Raw genomic sequence first — 23033 nt, 5'->3', positions numbered from 1 at the left:
ATTATAAACCCCGCCCACTTAATTCTCACCCAATTAGGCCCTTCCCACTTAATCCCCGCCCACTTAACCCCTTCAGCCCAATGCCCATTGAGACCCTATGGGGGCGATATAGACCCCCCCAGAGCTCCACCCGCTTAAGCCCGGCCCACCCAAGCCCCGCCCCCTTAACCCCCACCCACTTAAGCCCCGCCCTCCCTAAATCCCGCCCACTTAACCCCTCCAACCCAATGCCCATTGAGACCCTATGGGGCCAATAGAGCCCCCCAGAGCTCCACCCACTTAAGCCCGGCCCATTATAAACCCCGCCCACTTAATTCTCACCCAATTAGGCCCTTCCCACTTAATCCCCGCCCACTTAACCCCTTCAGCCCAATGCCCATTGAGACCCTATGGGGGCGATATAGACCCCCCCAGAGCTCCACCCGCTTAAGCCCGGCCTACCCAAGCCCCGCCCCCTTAACCCCCACCCACTTAAGCCCCGCCCTCCCTAAATCCCGCCCACTTAACCTCTCCAACCCAATGCCCATTGAGACCCTATGGGGCCAATAGAGCCCCCCAGAGCTCCACCCACTTAAGCCCAGCCCATTATAAGCCCCGCCCACTTAATTCTCACCCAATTAGGCCCTTCCCACTTAATCCCCACCCACTTAACCCCTTCAACCCAATGCCCATTGAGACCCTATGGGGGCGATAGAGCCCCCCCAGAGCTCCACCCACTTAAGCCCGGCCCATTATAAACCCCGCCCACTTAATTCTCACCCAATTAGGCCCTTCCCACTTAATCTCCACCCAATTAACCCCTTCAACCCAATGCCCATTGAGACCCTATGGGGCCAATAGAGCCCCCCCAGAGCTCCACCCACTTAAGCCCGGCCCATTATAAACCCCGCCCACTTAATTCTCACCCAATTAGGCCCTTCCCACTTAATCCCTACCCACTTAACCCCTTCAGCCCAATGCCCATTGAGACCCTATGGGGGCGATATAGACCCCCCCAGAGCTCCACCCGCTTAAGCCCGGCCCACCCAAGCCCCGCCCCTTTAACCCCCACCCACTTAAGCCCCGCCCTCCCTAAATCCCGCCCACTTAACCCCTCCAACCCAATGCCCATTGAGACCCTATGGGGCCAATAGAGCCCCCCAGAGCTCCACCCACTTAAGCCCAGCCCATTATAAGCCCCGCCCACTTAATTCTCACCCAATTAGGCCCTTCCCACTTAATCCCCGCCCACTTAACCCCTTCAACCCAATGCCCATTGAGACCCTATGGGGCCAATAGAGCCCCCCAGAGCTCCACCCACTTAAGCCCCGCCCACCCAAGCCACGCCCCCTTAACCACCACCCACTTAAGCCCCGCCCTCCCTAAATCCCGCCCACTTAACCCCTCCAACCTGATGCCCATTGAGACCCTATGGGGCCAATAGAGCCCCCCAGAGCTCCACCCACTTAAGCCCAGCCCATTATAAGCCCCGCCCACTTAATTCTCACCCAATTAGGCCCTTCCCACTTAATCCCCGCCCACTTAACCCCTTCAACCCAATGCCCATTGAGACCCTATGGGGCCAATAGAGCCCCCCAGAGCTCCACCCACTTAAGCCCCGCCCACCCAAGCCACGCCCCCTTAACCACCACCCACTTAAGCCCCGCCCTCCCTAAATCCCGCCCACTTAACCCCTCCAACCTGATGCCCATTGAGACCCTATGGGGCCAATAGAGCCCCTCCAGAGCTCCACCCACTTAAGCCCAGCCCATTATAAGCCCCGCCCACTTAATTATCACCCAATTAGGCCCTTCCCACTTAATCCCCGCCCACTTAACCCCTTCAACCCAATGCCCATTGAGACCCTATGGGGCCAATAGAGCCCCTCCAGAGCTCCACCCACTTAAGCCCAGCCCATTATAAGCCCCGCCCACTTAATTATCACCCAATTAGGCCCTTCCCACTTAATCCCCACCCACTTAACCCCTCCAACCTGATGCCCATTGAGACCCTATGGGGCCAATAGATCGCCCCTAGAGCCCCGCCCACCCAAGCCCCGCCCACCCAAGCTCCGCCCACCCAAGCCCCGCCCAGCTAAGCCCCGCCCCGCAGCGCGAGGTGATTGGCGACGCGTCCGAGACGGCGCTGCTCAAGTTCGCGGAGGCGACGCTGGGGACGGTGACGGAGGCGCGGGAGCGATGGCCCAAGGTGGCCGAGCTGCCCTTCAACTCCACCAACAAGTTCCAGGTGAGGGACCCAGGCGTTCGGGAAGGGACCCAGGAGTTCGGGAGGGACCCAGGAGTTCGGGAGGGGACCCAGGAGTTCGGGAGGGGACCCAGGAGTTCAGGAGGGACTCAGGAGTTCGGGAAGGACCCAGGAGTTCGGGAGGGCACCCAAGAGTTCAAGAGGGACCCAGGAGTCCGGGAGGGACCCAGGCGTCCGGGAGGGCACCCAAGAGTTCAGGAGGGACCCAGGCGTCCGGGAGGGACCCAGGAGTTCGTGAGGGACCCAGGAGTTCGTGAGGGACCCAGGAGTTCGGGAGGGACCCAGGAGTTCGGGAAGGGACCCAGGCGTCCGGGTGGGCACCCAAGAGTTCAGGAGGGCACCTAAGAGTTCGGGAGGGACCCAGGAGTCCGTGAGGGACCCAGGAGTTCGGGAGGGGACCCAAGAGTTCAGGAGGGACCCAGGAGTTTAGGAGGGGACCCAGGAGTTCGGGAGGGACCCAGGAGTTCGGGAGGGACCCAGGCGTCCGGTTGCCCCTCCCGCAGGTGTCGGTGCATGAGTTCGGGGAGCGGCAGCTGCTGGTGCTGAAGGGCGCCCCCGAGCGGGTGCTGGAGCGCTGCGCATGGGTGCTGCTCAAGGGCCAGGAGGTGGCGCTGGACGCCCAATGGCGCGAGGCCTTCGAAGGGGCGTACGCTGAGCTGGGGGGCCGGGGGGAGCGCGTGCTGGGTGAGTGGGGACATTGGGGGCAATGGGGACAGTGGGGACAATGAGGGGAATGGGGACATTGGGGACAATGGGGGCAATGGGGGTCATGAGGTTGTTGATGACATTGGGGTCGTTGGGGGCAATGGGGACATGGGGGGTATGGGAGTGATGGGGGTGTTGGGGACATTGGGGGCAATGGGGACATTGGGGGCAATGGGGGTAATGGGGGGGATGGGGGTGTTGGGGACATTGGGGGCAATGGGGACATGGGGGGTATGGGGGTGTTGGGGACGTTGGGGATGATGGGGGTGTTGGGGGGCAATGGGGGTAATGGGGGTAATGGGGATATGGGGACAATGGGGGCAATGGGGACGATGGGGACGTTGAGGGTAATGGGGGTAATGGGGACAATGGGGGCGATGGGGACGATGGGGACATTGGGATCAATTGGGTCAATGGGGACATTGGGGGCAATGGGCGCATTGGGGATATGGGGGTATTGGGGGGATATGGGGGCATTGGGGGCGATGGGACATTGGGGGCAATGGGGACATTGGGGACAATGGGGGCATTGGGGGTGATGGGGTTGTTGATGACATTGGGGGTAATGGGGGCAATGGGGACATTGAGAGTAATGGGGACAATGGGGGTAATGGGGTTGTTGATGACATTGGGGTCATTGGGGGACATTGGGATCAATGGGGGTAATGGGGACAATGGAGACATTGGGGACAATGGGGGTGATGGGGATAATGGGGACATTGGGGGCAATGACCCCATTGACCCCATTGTCCCCATTGACCTCAATGTCCCCAATGACCTCAATGTCCCCAATGACCCAAATGTCCCAATTGACCCCATCGCCCCCAATGTCCTCATCGCCCCCAATGTCCCCATCGCCCCCAATGTCCCCATCGCCCCCAATGTCCTCATCGCCCCCAATGTCCCCATCGCCCTCAATGTCCCCATCGCCCCCATCGCCCCCATCGCCCCCATCGCCCCCATTGCCCCCATTGCCCCCAATGTCCCCATTACCCCCAATGTCCCCATTATCCTCATTATCCCCATCACCCCCATTGTCCCCAATGTCCCCATCGTCCCCATCATCCCCATTGCCCCCAGTGTCCCCATTGCCCCCAGTGTCCTCATCGCCCCCATCGCCCCCCATATCCCCAATGTCCCCAATGTCCCCATTGCCCCCATCGCCCTCATCATCCCCATCATTCCCATCATCCCCATTGTCCCCAATGTCCCCATCGCCCCCATTGTCCCCATTGTCCCCATTGTCCCCATTGCCCCCATCGTCCCCATCGCCCTCATCATCCCCATCATCCCCATCGCCCCCATCGCCCCCATCGCCCCCATCGCCCCCATCGCCCCCATTGTCCCCATTGTCCCCATGCCGCAGGGTTCTGTGCGCGCTGGCTGCCCGCGGGGTCGGTGGCCGCGGGGACGGACCCCGAGTCGCTGCCCGAGGTGGCCCAGGGGCTCTGCTTCGCGGGGCTGGTGGCCATGATCGACCCCCCCCGGGCCACCGTCCCCCAGGCTGTGCTCAAGTGTCGGACGGCCGGGATACGGGTAGGGACATTGGGGACATTGGGGTCAATGCGGGGAATGGGGACATTGGGGGCAATGGAGACATTGGGGGGAATGAGGTCAATGGGGACATTGTGGGCAATGGGGACGATGGGGACATTGGGGACAATGGGGGTGATGGGGACATTGAGGGCAATGGGGACATTGGGGACAATGGAGGCGATGGGGACATTGGGGGCAATGGGGACATTGGGGACATTGGGGGTAATGGGGACATTGGGGATACTGGGGGCCATGGGGACATTGGGGGGACATTGGGGATATTGAGGGGACATGGGGACATTGGGGGCAATGGGGGTTAATGGGGACGATGGGGACATTGGGGACAATGAGGGGAATGGTGACATTGGGGTCAGTGGGGGGAATGGGGACATTGGGGGCAATGGGGACATTGGGGTCAATGGGGGGAATGGGGACATTGGGGGCAATGGGGACATTGGGGTCAATGGGGGGAATGGGGACAATGGGGGCAATGGGGGAAATGGGGACATTGGGGGCAATGGGGGATATGGGGACACTGGGGGCAATGGGAGGCAATGGGGACATTGGGGGCAATGGGGGGCAATGGGAGGCAATGGGGACATTGGGGGCAATGGGGACATTGGGGTCAATGGGGGGAATGGGGACATTGGGGGGAATGGGGGAAATGGGGACATTGGGGACATTGAGGGGAATGGGGACAATGGGGATATTGGGGGGAATGGGGACATTGGGGATATTGGGGGGCAATGGGGATATTGGGGGTAATGGGGATAATGGGAATATTGGGGACATTGGGGGGACATTGGGGACATTGGGGGGAATAGGGACATTGGGGATACTGGGGGCAATGGGGACATTGGGGGTCATGGGGGTAATGGTGACATTGGGGGTAATGGGGGCAATGGGGACATTGGGGGTAATGAGGATATTGGGGCACATGGGGACATTGGGGGTCATGGGGGTAATGGGGACATTAGGGGCCAATGGGGACATTGGGGGCAATGGGGATATTGGGGGCGATGGGGACATTGGGGACAATGGGGGGCAATGGGGTGACATGGGGCCATTGGGGACACGGGATATTGGGGACACTGGGGCTATTGGGAATAGTGGGGGCCATGGGGACATCGTGGGGACCATTGTGGATATTGGGGTGACACGGGGGTGTCCCCAGGTGATCATGGTGACCGGTGACCACCCCATCACGGCCAAGGCCATCGCGGCGGCCGTGGGGATCATCTCGGAGGGCAGCGAGACCCCCGAGGAGGTGGCGGCGAGACAGCGCGTCCCCCTGGACAGGGTGGACCCCAGGTACGGGGACCCAGGCGTCCGGGAAGGGACCCAGGCGTCCGGGAGGGACCCAGGAGTTCGGGAGGGACCCAGGAGTTCGGGGGATGCAGGAGTCTGGGGGACCCAGGAGTTCTGGGGGGGACCCAGGAGTTCTGGGGGGGACCCAGGGGTTTGGGGGATGCAAGGGTTTGTGGGACCCAGGAGTTCGGGAGGGGACCCAGGAGTTCGGGAGGGACCCAGGAGTTCAGGGGATGCAGGAGTTCGGGGGGACACAGGCGTCCAGGGGGACCCAGGAGTTTGGGGGGGGTGGACACCAAGGAGTTTGGGGGACCCAGGTGTTCAGGAGGGACCCAGGAGTTCGGGGGATGCAGGAGTCTGGGGGACCCAGGAGTTTGGGGGGGGACCCAGGAGTTCGGAGGGGACCCAGGAGTTTGGGAGGGACCCAGGAGTTCAGTGGGGCCCATATAGAGGACCCAGGAGTACGGGAGGGACCCAGGAGTTCGGAGGGGACCCAGGAGTTCAGGAGGGACCCAGGAGTTCGGGAAGGGACCCAGGAGTTCAGGAGGGACCCAGGAGTTCGGGAGGGACCCAGAAGTTCAAGAGGGACCCAGGAGTTCGGGAAGGTGACCCAAGCATCCAGGACAGGTCCCAAATAGTGGACCCAGGCGTCCGGGCAAGGGAACTATGTAGGGAAGCCAAGACTTGACGGGAGGACCCAGGAACTTTGGGAGGGACCCAGGCGTTCGGAGAGGGACCCAGGAGTTCGGGAGGGGACCCAGGCGTCCGGGGGTGTCCCGCAGGCTGGCGCGGGCGCGGGTGGTGACGGGGGCGGAGCTGGCGGCCATGACGCCGGGGACGTTGGAGGGGCTGCTCCGCGCTCACCCCGAGATGGTGTTCGCCCGGACGTCACCGCAGCAGAAACTCGTCATCGTGGAGAGCTGCCAGCGCCTGGTGGGGACACGGGGACATGGGGGGGGTTGGGGACATTGGGGGTGTTGGGGACATTGGGGGTGTTGGGGACATTGGGGGCAATGGGGACATTTGGGACAATGGGGGTGTTGCTTCCCCTTTGACCCCATTGACTCCATTGAGTTCATTGACCCCATTGACCCCCCCCCCCCATTGACTCCATTGACCCCCCCATTGACCTCATTGACTCCATTGATCCCCCCATTGACCCCATTGATCCCCCCATTGACCCCATTGACCCCCCCATTGACCCCATTGATCACCCCATTGACCCCATTGACCCCATTGACAGTCCCATTGACCCCATTGACTTCATTGGCCCCATTGACCCCCCCCCCCCATTGACTCCATTGACCCCCCCGTTAACCCCATTGACCCCCCCATTGACCCCATTGACCCCCCCATTGACCCCATTGATCACGCCATTGACCCCATTGACCCCATTGACAGTCTCGTTGACCCCATTGATTCCCCATTGATGCTATTGACAACTCCCATTGACACCATTGACCCCCCCATTGACCCCATTGATCCCCCCATTGACCCCATTGATCCCCCCATTGACCCCATTGACCCCCCCATTGACCCCATTGCCCTCCCATTGACCCCATTGACAGCATTGCCCACATTGCCCCCATTGACGCCATTGACCCCAATGTCCCCGTTGACCCCACTGACCCCATTGACCCATTGACCCCATTGACCCCATTGACCCTGTTGCCCCCATTGACTTCATTGACCCCATTGACCACATTGACCCCAATGTCCCCATTGACTTCATGGACTTCATTGACCCCATTGACCCTGTAGCCCCTATTGACTCTATTGACCCCATTGAACCCATTGACTCCGTTGACGGCATTGACCCCAATGTCCCCATTGACCCCATTGATGCCATTGACCCCATTGCCCACACTGCCCCCATTGACTTCATTGCCCCCATTGCCCCCATTGACCCTGTTGCCCCCATTGACCCCATTGACTTCATTGACTCCATTGACCTCATTGACCCCATTGATCCCATTGACTCCATTGACCCCATCGAACCCTTTGACTCCATTGACCCTGTTGCCCGCATTGACTTCATTGACCCCATTGATCCCATTGACTCCATTGAACCCATTGACTCTGTTGACGGCATTGACCCCAATGTCCCCATTGACCCCATTGATGCCGTTGACCCCATTGCCCACATTGCCCCCATTGACTTCATTGCCCCCATTGACCCTGTTGCCCCCATTGACCCCATTGACTTCATTGACTCCATTGACCTCATTGACCCCATTGACCCCATTGACCCTGTTGCCCCCCTTGACTTCATTGACCCCATTGATCCCATTGACTCCATTGACCCCATCGAACCCTTTGACTCCATTGACCCTGTTGCCCCCATTGACTTCATTGACCCCATTGATCCCATTGACTCCATTGAACCCATTGACTCCGTTGACGGCATTGACTCCAATGTCCCCATTGACCCTATTGATCCGATTGACCCCATTGCCCACATTGCCCCCATTGACTTCATTGCCCACATTGACGCCATTGATCCCAATGTCCCCTTTGACCCCATTGACCCCATTGATCCCATTGACTTCATTGAACCCATTGTCCCCATTGACCCCATTGATCCCATTGACCCCAATGTCGCCATTGACCCCATTGCCCCCATTGAACCCATTGACTCCGTTGACGCCATTGAACCCATTGACTCCGTTGACGCCATTGACCCCAATGTCCCCATTGACCCCATTGCTCCCATTGCTCCCATTGACCCCATAACCCCACTGTCACCCGTTGTCCCCAATGTCCCCAGGGCGCCATTGTGGCGGTGACGGGCGACGGCGTCAACGACTCGCCGGCGCTCAAGAAGGCCGACATCGGGGTCGCCATGGGCATCGCCGGCTCCGACGCCGCCAAGAACGCGGCCGACATGATCCTGCTGGACGACAACTTCGCCTCCATCGTCACTGGCGTGGAGCAGGGTGACCGTGGGGACAGCCCCGGACGCCTGGGTCCCTCCTGGACGCCTGGGTCCCCTCATGAACTCCTGGGTCCCTCCCGGACTCCTGGGTCCCCTCCCAAACTCCTGGGTCCTCTCCCGAACTCCTGGGTCCCTCCCGAACTCCTGGGTCCCTCCCGAACTCCTGGGTCCTCCCTGAACTCCTGGTTCCTCCCTGAACTCCTGGGTCCCCTCCCGAACGCTTGGGTCCCTCCCGGACTCCTGGGTCCCTCCCGAACTCCTGGGTCCCCCTAGAACTCCTGGGTCCCTCCCAAACTCCTGGGTCCCCCTGAACTCCTGGGTCCCCTCCCGAACTCCTGGGTCCCTCCCGGACTCCTGGGTCCCTCCCGGACTCCTGGGTCCCACCCAAAGTCCTGGGTCCCCCTGAACTCCTGGATCCCCCAAACACCTGGGTCCCTCCCGGACTCCTGGGTCCCTCCCGAACTCCTGGGTCCCCTCCCGAACGCCTGGGTCCCTCTCCCAATAGGTCGCCTGATCTTCGACAACCTCAAGAAGTCCATCGCCTACACGTTGACCAAGAACATCCCCGAGCTGACCCCGTATCTCATCTACATCACGGCCAGCGTGCCCCTCCCCCTGGGCTGCATCACCATCCTCTTCATCGAGCTCTGCACCGACATCGTGAGTCCCGCCCGGACGCCTGGGTCCCCGCCCGGATGCCTGGGTCCCTGCCCGGACGCCTGGGTCCCCTCCCGAACTCCTGGGTCCCTCCTGAACTCCTGGGTCCCTCCTGAACTCCTGGGTCCTTCCCTGGGGCACTCCTGGGTCCTTACTGGGGCACTCCTGGGTCCCTGGGGCACTCCTGGGTCCCTCCTGAACTCTTGGGTCCCTCCTGAACTCCTGGGTCCCTGGGGCACTCCTGGGTCCCTCCCGGACTCCTGGGTCCCTCCCTGAACTTCTGGGTCCTTCCCTGGGGCACTCCTGGGTCCCTCCCTGAACTCCTGGGTCCCTCCCGAACTCCTGGGTCCCTTCCCGAACTCCTGGGTCCCTCCCGAACTCCTGGGTCCTTCCCTGGGGCACTCCTGGGTCCCTGGGGCACTCCTGGGTCCCTCCTGGACTCCTGGGTCCCTCCCGGACGCCTGGGTCCCCTCAACTCCCAATTCCCCCCAAATTCCTGTTTCCCCTCAACTCCTGGGTCCCTCACCCGGACGCCTGGGTCCTCCCGGACGCCTGGGTCCCTCACCCGGACGCCTGGGTCCGCAGTTCCCGTCGGTGTCGCTGGCCTATGAGAGGGCGGAGAGCGACATCATGCACCTGAAACCCCGGAACCCCCGACGCGACCGATTGGTCAACGAGCCCCTGGCGGCCTATTCCTATTTCCAGATCGGTACGGCCGGACGCCTGGGTCCCTCCCGGACGCCTGGGTCCCTCCTGGACACCTGGGTCCCTTCCCAAACTCCTGGGTCCCTCCCAAACGCCTGGGTCCCCGGGGCACTCCTGGGTCCCTCCTGAACTCCTGGGTCCCTGGGGCACTCCTGGGTCCCTCTTGAATTCCAGGGTCTCTGGGGCACTCCTGGGTCCCTCTTGAACTCCTAGGTCCCTAGGGCACTCCTGGGTCCCTCCCGAACTCCTGGGTCCCTCCCGAACTCCTGGGTCCCTCCCGACCTCCTGGGTCCCTCGCGACCTCCTGGGTCCCCTCCCAGACTCCTGGGTCCCTCCCGAACTCCTGGGTCCCCCAATCTCCCATTTCCCCCTGAAGTCCCGTTTCCCTCCCGGACGCCCGGGTCCCTGGGGCACTCCTGGGTCCCTGGGGCACTCCTGGGTCCCTGGGGCACTCCTGGGTCCCTGCAGGCGCCATCCAGTCGTTCGCGGGGTTCGTGGACTACTTCGTGGCCATGGCGCAGGAGGGCTGGTGGCCCATTGTGCCCCCGGATGCCTGGGTCCCTCCCGAACTCCTGGGTCCCCCGATCTCCCATTTCCCCCCAAACTCCTATTTCTCTCCCGAACTCCTGGGTCCCTCCCGAACTCCTGGGTCCCTCCTGGACTCCTGGGTCCCCCAAACTCCCATTTTACCCTGAACTCCTGGGTCCATGGGGCACTCCTGGGTCCCTCCCGAACTCCTGGGTCCCCCAAACTCCTGTGTCCCCTGAACTCCTGGATCATTTTCCACCCGAACTCCTGGGTCCCTCCCGAACTCCTGGGTCCCCCGATCTCCCATTTCCCCCCAAACTCCCATTTCCCTCCCGGACGCCCGGGTCCCTGGGGCACTCCTGGGTCCCTGGGGCACTCCTGGGTCCCTGCAGGCGCCATCCAGTCGTTCGCGGGGTTCGTGGACTACTTCGTGGCCATGGCGCAGGAGGGCTGGTGGCCGCTGCTCTGCGTGGGGCTGCGCCCGCGCTGGGAGGACGAGCACGAGCAGGAGCTGCAGGACAGTTACGGGCAGCAGTGGGTGCGTATGGACCCCATAGGCGCCTATAGATCCCTATAGGGACCTACGGAACCCTAGAGACACCTACAGAGCCTGGGAGAGCTACAGGGGGTCTCTATGGGTCCCTATTGGTCTCTATGGTCCCTATGGGTCTCTATGGTTCCCTGTTGGTGTCTGTGGGTCTCTATGGGTCCCTATTGGTCTCTATGGGTTGGTTATGGGTCTCTATGGGCTCTATGGGTCTCTATGTTGCCTATGGGTCTCTATGGGTCTCTACGGTCTCTATGTGTCCCTGTTGGTCACTATGGTCTCTATGGGTCTCTACGGGTCTCTATGGGTCTCTACGGGTCCCTGTTGGTCTCTATGGGTCTCTATGGGTCCCTATGGGTCTCTATGGTCTCTATGGGTCCCTATGGGTCTCTATGGTCTCTATGGGTCTCTATGGTCTCTATGGTTCCCTATGGGTCTCTATGGGTCTCTACGGTCTCTATGGTTCCCTATTGGTCTCTATAGGTCTCTATGGTCTCTATGGGTCTCTATGGGTCTCTATGGGTCTCTATGGTCTCTATGGTTCCCTATGGGTCTCTATGGGTCTCTATGGGTCTCTACGGTCTCTATGGTCTCTATGGTTCCCTATTGGTCTCTATAGGTCTCTATGGTCTCTATGGTCTCTCTGGGTCTCTATGGGTCTCTATGGGTCTCTATGGTCTCTATGAGTCTCTATGGGTCTCTCTGGGTCTCTATGGTTCCCTATGGGTCTCTATGGTCTCTATGGTCTCTATGGTTCCCTATTGGTCTCTATAGGTCTCTATCGTCTCTATGGGTCTCTGTGGGTCTCTATGGTTCCCTGTGGGTCTCTATGGGTTGGTTATTGGGTCTCTATGGGTCTCTATGGTCTCTATGATTCCCTATGGGTCTCTACGGTATCTATGGGTCTCTATGGTTCCCTATTGGTCTCTATGGTCTCTATGGGTCTCTATAGATCTCTATGGGTCTCTCTGGTCTATATGGGGTCTCTATGGTTCCCTATTGGTCTCTATGGGGTCTCTATGGGGTCTCTATGGTTCCCTATTGGTCTCTATGGGGTCTCTGTGGGGTCTCTATGGTTCCCTATTGGTCTCTATGGGTATGTATAGATCTCTATGGTTCCCTATGGGTCTCTATGGGGTCTCTATGGTTCCCTATTGGTCTCTATGGTCTCTATGATCTCTATGGTTCCCTATGGGTCTCTATGGGGTCTCTATGGTTCCCTATTGGTGTCTATGGTCTCTATGATCTCTATGGTTCCCTATGGTTCCCTATGAGTCTCTATGGTTCCCTATGTGTCTCTATGGAGCCTATAGGAGCCGTGGGTGCCCCGGCGGCTCCCATAGCCCCTATACGTCCCCTATAGACGTTCTGGCAGCGGCGGTACCAGCAGTACACGTGCTACACCGTGTTCTTCATCAGCATCGAGATGTGTCAGATCGCCGACGTGCTGATCCGCAAGACCCGGCGCCTCTCGCTGTTCCAGCAGGGGCTCTTCCGGTCGCCTATGGATCCTATAGGGGGCTATGGGGGGCTACGGGGTCCTATGGGGTCCATAGAGGGCCATAGGGGGCTATGGAGTCAATGGGGTTTTGCTGGAGTCAATGGGGGCTCTGCCAAGGTCTATGGGGTCTATGGAGCTCTACTGGTCACCTATAGATGCTATAGGGTCTATAGGGAGTTATGGAGTCCATTGGGGTCTATGGGGGTCCATAGGGGGCTGTGGGGTCAATGGGGTTTTGCTGGGGTCAGTGGGGACTATGGGGGGTCTATGAGGGTCTATGGGGCTCTTCCGGTCACCTATGGATCCTATAGGGGGCTATGGGGGGCTACGGGGTCCTATGGGGTCCATAGAGGGCCATAGGGGGCTATGGAGTCAATGGGGTTTTGCTGGAGTCAATGGGGGCTCTGCCAAGGTCTATGGGGTCTATGGAGCTCTACTGGTCACCTATAGATGCTATAGGGTCTATAGGGAGTTATGGAGTCCATTGGGGTCCATGGGGGTCCATAGGCGGCTGTGGGATCAATGGGGTTTTGCTGGAGTCAATGGGGGCTCTGCCAAGGTCTATGGGGTCTATGGAGCTCTACTGGTCACCTATAGATGCTATAGGGTCTATAGGGAGTTATGGGGTCCATTGGGGTCTATAGGGGTCCATAGGGGGCTGTGGAGTCAATGGGGTTCTGCTGGGCTCTATGGGGTTCTTATGGTCACCTATAGATCCTATGGGGGGCTATGGGGTCCATGGGGGTCTATGGGGTCTTGCTGGGGCCTATGGGGTCTATAGGGCCTATGGGACTCTGTTGGGGTCTATAGGAGGCTATGGGGGCTATAGGGGTCTATGGGGGGTCTATACGGCCTATGAGGCTCTGCTGGGGTCTATAGGAGGCTATAGGGGCTGTTGGGGGCTATAGGGTTCTATGGGGGTCTATAGGGCTCTGCTGGGGTCTATAGGAGGCTATGGGGGCTATAGGGGCTGTTAGGAGCTATAGGGGGCTCTGGGCTTCCTATAGTGCCCAGAGGGACTATAGAGGTGCCATAGGGTGACTATAGGTGCTATAGGGGGCTATGTGGGCTATAGGTCCCTATATATCCCCAGGGAGTGCTATTGTGCCCTATAGGTCTCTCCAGGTCCCTATGGGGCCCCATAGGAGCCCATAGGTCCCTACAAGAGCCTACAAGAGGGGCCCATAGGGTGCTCATTGGGTGCTCTAGGATCCTATAGGAGCTATAGGTGGCGTCTCCCCCTATAGGAACCACATCCTGGTGATCGCCATCGTGTTCCAGGTCTCCATCGGCTGCTTCCTCTGCTACTGCCCCGGGATGCCCAACGTCTTCAACTTCATGCCCATCCGGTGCGCCCGGACGCCTGGGTCCCTTGGGGCACACCTGGGTCCCTTGGGGCATGCCTGGGTCCCTCCTGAACGCCTGGGTCCCCTCCCGAACTCCTGGGTTCCTCCTGAACTCTTGGGTCCCCTCCCGAACTCCTGGGTCCACCCTGGACACCTGAGTCCCTCCCCAATTCCTGGGTCCCTTGGGGCACGCCTGGGTCCCTCCCTGACGCCTGGGTCCCTCCCCAATTCCTGGGTCCCTTGGGGCACGCCTGGGTCCCTCCTGAACTCCTGGGTCCCCTCCCGAACTCCTGGGTCCCTTGGGGTACGCCTGGGTCCCTCCTGAACGCCTGGGTCCCCTCCCGAACTCCTGGGTCCCTTGGGGAACTCCTGGGTCCCTCCCGAACTCCTGGGTCCCCTCCCGAACTCCTGGGTCCCCTCCCGAACTCTTGGGTCCCTTGGGGCATGCCTGGGTCCCCTCCCGAACTCCTGGGTCCCCTCCCGGATGCCTGGGTCCCTTGGGGCACTCCTGGGTCCCTCTCGGACACCTGGGTCCCTCCCGAACTCCTGGGTCCACCCTGGACACCTGGGTCCCTCCCCAATTCCTGGGTCCCTTGGGGCACGCCTGGGTCCCTTAGGGCACGCCTGGGTCCCTCTCGAACTCCTGGGTCCCCTCCCGAACTCCTGGGTCCCTTAGGGCACGCCTGGGTCCCTCCTGGACGCCTGGGTCCCTCCCCAACTCCTGGGTCCTTTGGGGCACTCCTGGGTCCCCCCTGAACTCCTGGATTCCCTATTCGAGTCCCTCCCAAACTCCTGGGTGCCTTGGGGCACTCCTGGGTCCCTCCGGATGCCTGGGTCCCTTGGGGCACTCCTGGGTCCCCTCCGGACGCCTGGGTCCCCCTGACCACGTGTCCCCCCCAGGTTCCAATGGTGGTTCGTCCCGATGCCCTTTGGGCTCCTCATCCTCATCTACGACGAGATCCGGAAACTGGGAGTGAGGAGACACCCCGGAAGTGAGTCACCCCGGACGCCTGGGTCCCTCCCGGACGCCTGGGTCCCCCCCCTCACCTCTCTCTTTCACCCTCCAGGTTGGTGGGACCGAGAACTTTACTACTGAGACGGAGGCTGCACCGGACACCTGGGTCCCTCCCGAACTCCTGGGTCCCTCCCGCACTCCTGGGTCCCCTCTCGAACTCCTGGGTCCCCCCTTGAATTGAAATAAACGAACGGGATGAACAAAACCTGAACTGGGAGCCCCGAACCGCCCCGTTCCGCCCCATTTGCCTCGGTGCAGCATCACTTCCGGTCCCCCTCAGGCGCCTCGGTGCACCTCTAAACCTCCCCCCCTCTGCCCCCGCGACCCCGAACTTTGGTTCCGCCCCCCCTTTTTGTTTCCGCCCCGAACTCCTGGGTCCCTCCTGAACTTCTGGGTCCCTCCCGCACGCCTGGGGTCCCTCCCGAACTCCTGGGTCCCTCCTGAACTTCTGGGTCCTCCACCGAACTCCTGGGTCCCTCCCGAACTCCTGGGTCCCTCCCGAACTCCTGGGTCCTCCACCGAACTCCTGGGTCCCTCCTGAACTTCTGGGTCCTCCACCGAACGCCTGGGTCCCCCCCGAACGCCTGGGTCCCCGACACCCCCTTTTATCCCCCCATATAGGACGTGGATTCTTTGCTGGCAGCGCTGGACCCCCCCCAACATTTTTGGGGGGAGGGGGGTGGCAATAAAGTGACAAAACCCCCCCAAAAAAACCCTCGTGTGCGTCGAGTTTTTTGGGCAGGATCCGTGAGCCCCTCCCCCATCGTTGGGTGTGTCCCTAATTCTCCTCCTCCCCCCATTTCCCCCCAAACCCCCAAAATTCGGAGACACCCCCCCCTCCAAACCCATAGTGGTTTTGCCCTCCCAGAGCCCGATTAATGGCTTGGCGCTCCCACTTCCGGGACTACAACTCCCATGATGCCCCGCGGCCCCCATAGAGTCCCATTATATCCCGACCCCGCCGGGACTACAAGTCCCGTGATGCACCGCGGTTCCCGCGCTTTCCCACTTCCGGCGGAGCCGCCATGGCGGCCGCTCTGGGCCGCTGGGCCCGAACCGAGATGGAGCTGCCGCCCCCCCCGGGGCCGATGCTGCGCAGGTCGGACCCAAAAAGCCCCGAATTCACCCCAAAAACCCCCGAGGGACTCCTGGGTCCCTCCCCTCCCGAACTCCTGGGTCCCTTTCCTCCCGAACTCCTGGGTTCCTTGGGGCACTCCTGGGTCCCTCCCGAACTCCTGGGTTCCTTGGGGCACTCCTGGGTCCCTCCCTTCCCGAACTCCTGGGTCCCTTTCCCCGTGAACGCCTGGGTCCCTTTCCCCCCGAACGCCTGGGTCCCTTTCCCCCCGAACTCCTGGGTCCCTTTCCTCCCGAACTCCTGGGTCCCTTTCCCCCCGAACTCCTGGGTCCCTTTCCTCCCGAACTCCTGGGTCCCTCCCCTCCCGAACTCCTGGGTCCCTTTCCTCCCGAACTCCTGGGTCCCTTTCCTCCCGAACTCCTGGGTCCCTTTCCTCCCGAACTCCTGGGTCCCTTTCCTCCCGAACTCCTGGGTTCCTTGGGGCACTCCTGGGTCCCTCCCGAACTCCTGGGTTCCTTGGGGCACTCCTGGGTCCCTCCTCCCCCGAACTCCTGGGTCCCTTTCCCCCCGAACTCCTGGGTCCCTTTCCCCCCGAACTCCTGGGTCCCTTTCCTCCCGAACTCCTAGGTCCCTTTCCTCCCGAACTCCTGGGTCCCTTGGGGCACTCCTGGGTCCCTCCCAAACTCCTAGGTTCCTTGGGGCACTCCTGGGTCCCTCCCGAACTCCTGGGTTCCTTGGGGCACTCCTGGGTCCCTTTCCACCCGAACTCCTGGGTCCCTTTCCTCCCGAACTCCTGGGTCCCTTGGGGCACTCCTGGGTCCCTCCTCTCCCGAACTCCTGGGTCCCTTTCCACCCGAACTCCTGGGTCCCTTTCCACCCGAACTCCTGGGTCCCTTTCCACCCGAACTCCTGGGTCCCTTGGGGCACTCCTGGGTCCCTTGGGGCACTCCTGGGTCCCCTCCCGAACTCCTGGGTCCCTCCCGAACTCCTGGGTCCCTCCCGAACTCCTGGGTCCCTCCTGAACTCCTGGGTCCCTCCTGAACTCCTGGGTCCCTCCCCGAACTCCTGGGTCCCTTGGGGAACTCCTGGGTCCCTTGGGGCACTCCTGGGTCCCTCCCGCCCCCTGACCCCCATTTCTCTCCCCTCCCCCCCAGGTTGTGCTCGGGCTCCTGTGGCCCCATCTGGGAATTCGTCACCCGGCACGTGAGACACCCCAGGTGAGGGACCCAGGCGTCCGGGAGGGACCCAGGTGTCCGGGAGGGGACCCAGGCATCCGGGAGGGACCCAGGAGTTCGGGAGGGGACCCAGGCATCCGGGAGAGGACCCAGGAATTCTGGAGGGGACCCAGGCGTCCGGGAGGGACCCAGGCGTTCGGGAGGAAAGGGACCCAGGCGTCCGGGTGGAAAGGGACCCAGGCGTTCGGGAGGAAAGGGACCCAGGCGTCAGGGGGGAAAGGGACCCAGGCGTCAGGGGGGAAAGGGACCCAGGCGTCAGGGGGGAAAGGGACCCAGGCGTCCGGGAGGAAAGGGACCCAGGCGTCCGGGAGGAAAGGGACCCAGGAGTTCGGGGGGAAAGGGACCCAGGAGTTCAGGGGGAAAGGGACCCAGGAGTTCGGGGGGAAAGGGACCCAGGAATTCTGGAGGAAAGGGACCCAGGAGTTCGGGGGGAAAGGGACCCAGGAGTTTGGGTGGAAAGGGACCCAGGCGTCCGGGAGGAAAGGGACCCAGGAGTTCGGGGGGAAAGGGACCCAGGAATTCTGGAGGAAAGGGACCCAGGAGTTCGGGGGGAAAGGGACCCAGGCGTCCAGGTGGAAAGGGACCCAGGAGTTCGGGGGGAAAGGGACCCAGGAGTTCGGGGGAGGAGGGACCCAGGAGTTCGGGAGGGACCCAGTTTAACGTGGGGGGGTCGTGGTTTGTGTCCCCAGGACTGTGAAGAAGATTCGGGGGAACCTGCTTTGGAATCCACTGCACCCCCAAAACATGGGGGGGACCCCAATAAATAGGGGGGACCCCAATAAATAGGGGTGGACCCCAAAATGGGGGGGAACCCCAATACATGGGGGGGGACCCCAATAAATGGGGGAGGGACCTAAAATTCATGGGGGACCCCAAAGACCCACAGGGACACCCCAAAAAAATGGGAGGGACCCCAAAATACGGGGGGGTCCCCCCAAAACTGCTCCTTTGGTTTGGTCCTTAACTCGGGGTTCAGGTACCGGCACCTGGAGACGGAGGTGAGAGGGGACCCAGGAGTTCGGGAGGGACCCAGGAGTTCAGGGAGGGACCCAGGAGTTCGGGAGGGGACCCAGGAGTTCGGGGAGGGACCCAAATAGGGGACCCAGGAGTTCGGGGGGGGACCCAGGAGTCTGGGAAGGGACCCAGGAGTTCGGGGAGGGACCCAAATAGGGGACCCAGGAGTTCGGGAAGGGACCCAGGAGTTCGGGGAGGGACCCAAATAGGGGACCCAGGAGCTCGGGAAGGGACCCAGGAGTTCGGGGAGGGACCCAAATAGGGGACTCAGGAGCTCGGGAAGGGACCCAGGAGTTCGGGGAGGGACCCAAATAGGGGACCCAGGAGTTCGGGAAGGGACCCAGGAGTTCAGGGAGGGACCCAGATAGGGGACCCAGGAGTTCTGGGGGGGACCAAGGAGTTCGGGGAGGGACCCAAATAGGGGACCCAGGAGTTCTGGGGGGGACCCAGGCGTTCGGGAGGGACCCCAAATAAGGGACCCAGGAGTTCTGGGGGGACCCAGGAGTTCAGGGAGGGACCCAGGAGTTCGGGAGGGGACCCAGGCGTCCGGGGAGGGACTCAAATAGGGGACCCAGGAGTTCGGGGGGGGGACCCAGGAGTTCGGGGGAGTGACCCAAATAGGGGACCCAGGAGTTCGAGGGGGTCCTGGGATGGGGGGGGGGGTGTGTGTGTGGGGGGGGGGTGTCACTGACCTTTGACCTTTGACCCTGCAGGGGGCGGGGCCGGCGCTGGGCGGGGCCGTTCAGCAGCTGCGACAGGAAGTTGGGGGGCTGGGGGGGGCCCTGGAGGGGGCCCAGGAGGCGGCGCTGGAGCTGGGTGAGCTGTGGGGCCCGGACGCCTGGGTCCCTTATGGGGGGGGGGTCACCCGGATGCCTGGGTCCATTTTTGGGGGGATTGTGGGGGGTCACCCGGATGCCTGGGTCCACTTTTGGGGGGGGTCACTGGACGCCTGGGTCCTTTCCTGGGGGGGGGGTCACCCGGATGCCTGGGTCCCTTCTTGGGGGGTCACCGGATGCCTGGGTCCCTCCTTGTGGGGGTCACCCGGACGCCTGGGTCCCTTCTCGGAGGGGTCACCGGATGCCTGGGTCCCTTCCTGGAGGGGGGTCACCGGACGCCTGGGTCCCTTCCTGGGGGGGGGGTCACCGGACGCCTGGCTCCCTTTTGGGGGGGGGTCACCGGACGCCTGGGTCCCTTCCTAGGGGGGGGGAGGGTCACCGGACGCCTGGGTCCCTTCCTCGGGGGGGGGTCACCGGACGCCTGGGTCCCTTTTGGGGGGGTCACCGGACGCCTGGGTCCCTTCGTGGCGGGGGTCACCGGACGCCTGGGTCCCTTCTCAGGGGGAGTCACCGGACGCCTGGGTCCCTTCTCAGGGGGGGTCACCGGACGCCTGGGTCCCTTATTGGGGGGGTCACCGGACACCTGGGTCTCTTCTTGGGGGGGGGGTCACCGGATGCCTGAGGTCCCTCCTTGGGGGGGTCACCGGACGCCTGGGTCCCTTATGGGGGGTCACCGGACGCCTGGGTCCCTTATGGGGGGGTCACCGGACGCCTGGGTCCCTTCCTGGGGGGGGGGTCACCGGACGCCTGGGTCCCTTTTGGGGGGGTCACCGGACGCCTGGGTCCCTTCTCAGAGTGGGTCACCGGACGCCTGGGTCCCTTCCTGGGAGGGGGTCACCGGACGCCTGGGTCCATTTTTAGGGGGGTCACCGGATGCCTGGGTTCCTTATGGGGGCGTCACCGGATGCCTGGGTCCCTTTTTGGGGGGGGGGGGGGTCACCGGACGCCTGGGTCCCTTATGAGGGGGGGTCACCAGACGCCTGGGTCCCTCCTTGGGGGGGGTCACCGGACGCCTGGGTCCCTTTCAGAGGCAGCGCTGGGGGTGGGGCTGTCCCGCCGGTGGGCGGAGCTTCGGCGAGGGGTGGAGCTGCAGCTGCTGGGGGCGGAGCTAAACCGGACCAATCAGCAGCTGGGGGCGTGGCCAGGGGGCCTGAGCCCCCCCAAGGGGTGAGTGATGAGGGCCGGGGGCGGGGGGGGGGGCATTTTTTGGCGCCAAAATTGCCCTTTTTGGCGCCAAAATGGTGACTTTGTGCCCACAGGCCGGGGGGGGCGGAGCCAGCGCTGAGCGGGGCTGCGGGGGCGGAGCCGGAAGTGCTGGTGAGTGACAGGGGGTGGGGCTTGGGGAGGGGGCGGGGCCGGAAGTGGACGGGGTCTGACTGGCTCCACCCCCCCCAGGGGGCGGTTCGGGCCGTGTGCAAAAGGCGAGCGGAGGTGCTGGGGGCGGGGCTGGAGGTGGAGCAGCCAATCAGGTGAGAGCGGCTGTCTGTCAATCATTCCCCACCTGTCAATCATCCCAGCCTGTCAGTCATCCCTACCTGTCAATCATCCCCACCAGCCAATTAATCTGAACCTGTCAATCATCCCCACTTGTCAATCATCCCAAGCTGTCAATCATCCCCACCAGCCAATTAGTCCCCACCTGTCAATTAATCCCCACTTGTCAATCATCCCCCAACCTGTCAATCACCCCCAACCTGTCAATAATTCCTAGTCAATCATCCCCACCTGTCAATCATCCCCACCTGTCAATCATCCCCACCTGTCAATCATCCCCACCTGTCAATCATCCCCACCTGTCAATCATCCCCACCTGTCAATCATGCCTACCTGTCAATCACCACCACCTGTCAATCATATCTACCAATCAAATACCCTGTCAGTCATCCTCATCTGTCAATCATCCCCACCAGCCAATTAATCCCAACCTGTCAATCACCTCCAACCTGTCAATCATCCCCCAACCTGTCAATCATCCCCCAACCTGTCAATCATCCCCCAACCTGTCAATCATTCTCCACCTGTCAATCATCCCTAGTCAATCATCTCCACCTGTCAATCACTCCCTAGTCAATCATCCCCACCTGTCAATCATCCCGACCTGTCAATCATCCCCACCTGTCAATCATCCCCACTCATCAATTACCCGTGTCAGTCATCCCCATCTGTCAATCACCCTCACCTGTCAATCATATCTACCAATCAAATACCTTGTCAATCATCCCCATCTGTCAATCATCCCCACCAGCCAATTAATCCCAACCTGTCAATCATCCCCCAACCTGTCAATCATCCCCCAACCTGTCAATCATCCCCCAACCTGTCAATCATCCCTCAACCTGTCAATCATCCCCCAACCTGTCAATCATCCCTAACCTGTCATTCATCCCCCAACCTGTCAATCATTCCCCACCTGTCAATCATCCCTAGTCAATCATCTCCACCTGTCAATCACTCCCTAGTCAATCATCCCCACCTGTCAATCATCCCGACCTGTCAATCATCCCCACCTGTCAATCATCTCCACTCATCAATTACCCGTGTCAGTCATCCCCATCTGTCAATCACCCTCACCTATCAATCATATCTACCAATCAAATACCCTGTCAATCATCCCCAGCTGTCAATCATCCCCACCAGCCAATTAATCCCAACTTGTCAATCATCCCCCAACCTGTCAATCATCCCCCAACCTGTCAATCATCCCCCAACCTGTCAATCATCCCCCAACCTGTCAATCATTCCCCACCTGTCAATCATCCCTGGTCAATCATCTCCACCTGTCAATCACTCCCTAGTCAATCATCCCCACCTGTCAATCATCCCAACCTGTCAATCATCCCCACCTGTCAATCATCTCCACTCATCAATTACCCGTGTCAGTCATCCCCATCTGTCAATCACCCTCACCTATCAATCATATCTACCAATCAAATACACTGTCAATCATCCCCATCTGTCAGTCATCCCCACCAGCCAATTAATCCCAACCTGTCAATCATCCCCCAACCTGTCAATCATCCCCCAACCTGTCAATCATCCCCCAACCTGTCAATCATCCTCCAACCTGTCAATCATCCCCCAACCTGTCAATCATTCCCCACCTGTCAATCATCCCTAGTCAATCATCTCCACCTGTCAATCACTCCCTAGTCAATTATCCCCATATCAATCATTTCCCCACCTGTCAATCATTTCCCCACCTGTCAATCATTTCCCCACCTGTCAATCACCCCCACCTGTCAATCATATTTACCCATCAAATACCCTGTCAGTCATCCCCATCTGTCAATCATTCCAATCTTTCAATCATCCTCACCAGCCAATTAATCCCAACCTGTCAATCACCTCCAGCAGTTTCTCATCCCAACCTGTCAATCAATCATCCCCAACTGTCAGTCATCCCTGTCAATCATCCCTGTCAATCATACCTCACCTGTCAATCATTCCCATCTGTCTCTCATCCCCACCTGTCAATCATTCCCTACATCTTGTCAATCATTCCCCACTTGTCAGTCATTCCCCATCTGTCAATCAACCCTAACCTTCAGTCATCCCCACCTGTCAATCATCACCTACCTGCCAATCATCCCCACAGGACCCAGGAGCTGATGGAGGCAGCCAATCAGCGCTGGAGGCGGGAGGCAGAGGTGGGAGGAGCCCCGGACGCCTGGGTCCCCTCCCCGAACTCCTGGGTCCCTCCCGAACTCCTGGGTCCCTCCCCGAACTCCTGGGTCCCTCCCTGGACTCCTGGGTCCCTTGGGGCACTCCTGGGTCCCCCCCGAACTCCTGGGTCCCTTTCCACCCGAACTCCTGGGTCCCTTTCCACCTGAACTCCTGGGTCCCTCC

General features: G+C 61.1%; 2 protein-coding genes across 2 annotated transcripts in view; both read left to right on the top strand.

Annotated features, from left to right (window-relative positions):
- The window catches only part of LOC308051190 (potassium-transporting ATPase alpha chain 1-like), a gene marked incomplete at both ends in the record, with an annotated part of 28441 nt that extends 13333 nt beyond the window's left edge, over positions 1-15108 (top strand). Inside the window, 13 exons of the mRNA XM_080361540.1 lie at positions 2092-2226; positions 2748-2928; positions 4316-4485; positions 5660-5796; positions 6576-6726; positions 8561-8729; positions 9234-9388; positions 9971-10094; positions 11011-11156; positions 12529-12662; positions 13914-14015; positions 14913-15004; positions 15080-15108. Of these exons, the coding sequence (XP_080217666.1) occupies positions 2092-2226; positions 2748-2928; positions 4316-4485; positions 5660-5796; positions 6576-6726; positions 8561-8729; positions 9234-9388; positions 9971-10094; positions 11011-11156; positions 12529-12662; positions 13914-14015; positions 14913-15004; positions 15080-15108 (1725 nt within the window). The remainder of the gene's footprint in view (positions 1-2091; positions 2227-2747; positions 2929-4315; positions 4486-5659; positions 5797-6575; positions 6727-8560; positions 8730-9233; positions 9389-9970; positions 10095-11010; positions 11157-12528; positions 12663-13913; positions 14016-14912; positions 15005-15079) is intronic.
- The window catches only part of PSENEN (presenilin enhancer, gamma-secretase subunit), a 156706-nt gene continuing 136021 nt past the window's right edge, over positions 2349-23033 (top strand). Inside the window, exon 1 of the mRNA XM_080361557.1 lies at positions 2349-2358. The gene's annotated coding sequence lies outside the window, so the exon portion shown is untranslated. The remainder of the gene's footprint in view (positions 2359-23033) is intronic.

The sequence above is a fragment of the Nesoenas mayeri genome (assembly GCF_963082525.1).
Source record: "Nesoenas mayeri genome assembly, chromosome: 33".
NCBI classification, from domain to species: Eukaryota; Metazoa; Chordata; class Aves; order Columbiformes; family Columbidae; genus Nesoenas; species Nesoenas mayeri.
The sequence above is the reverse complement of the archived record's forward strand: the minus strand, read 5'-3'. Positions and strand labels throughout refer to the sequence as shown.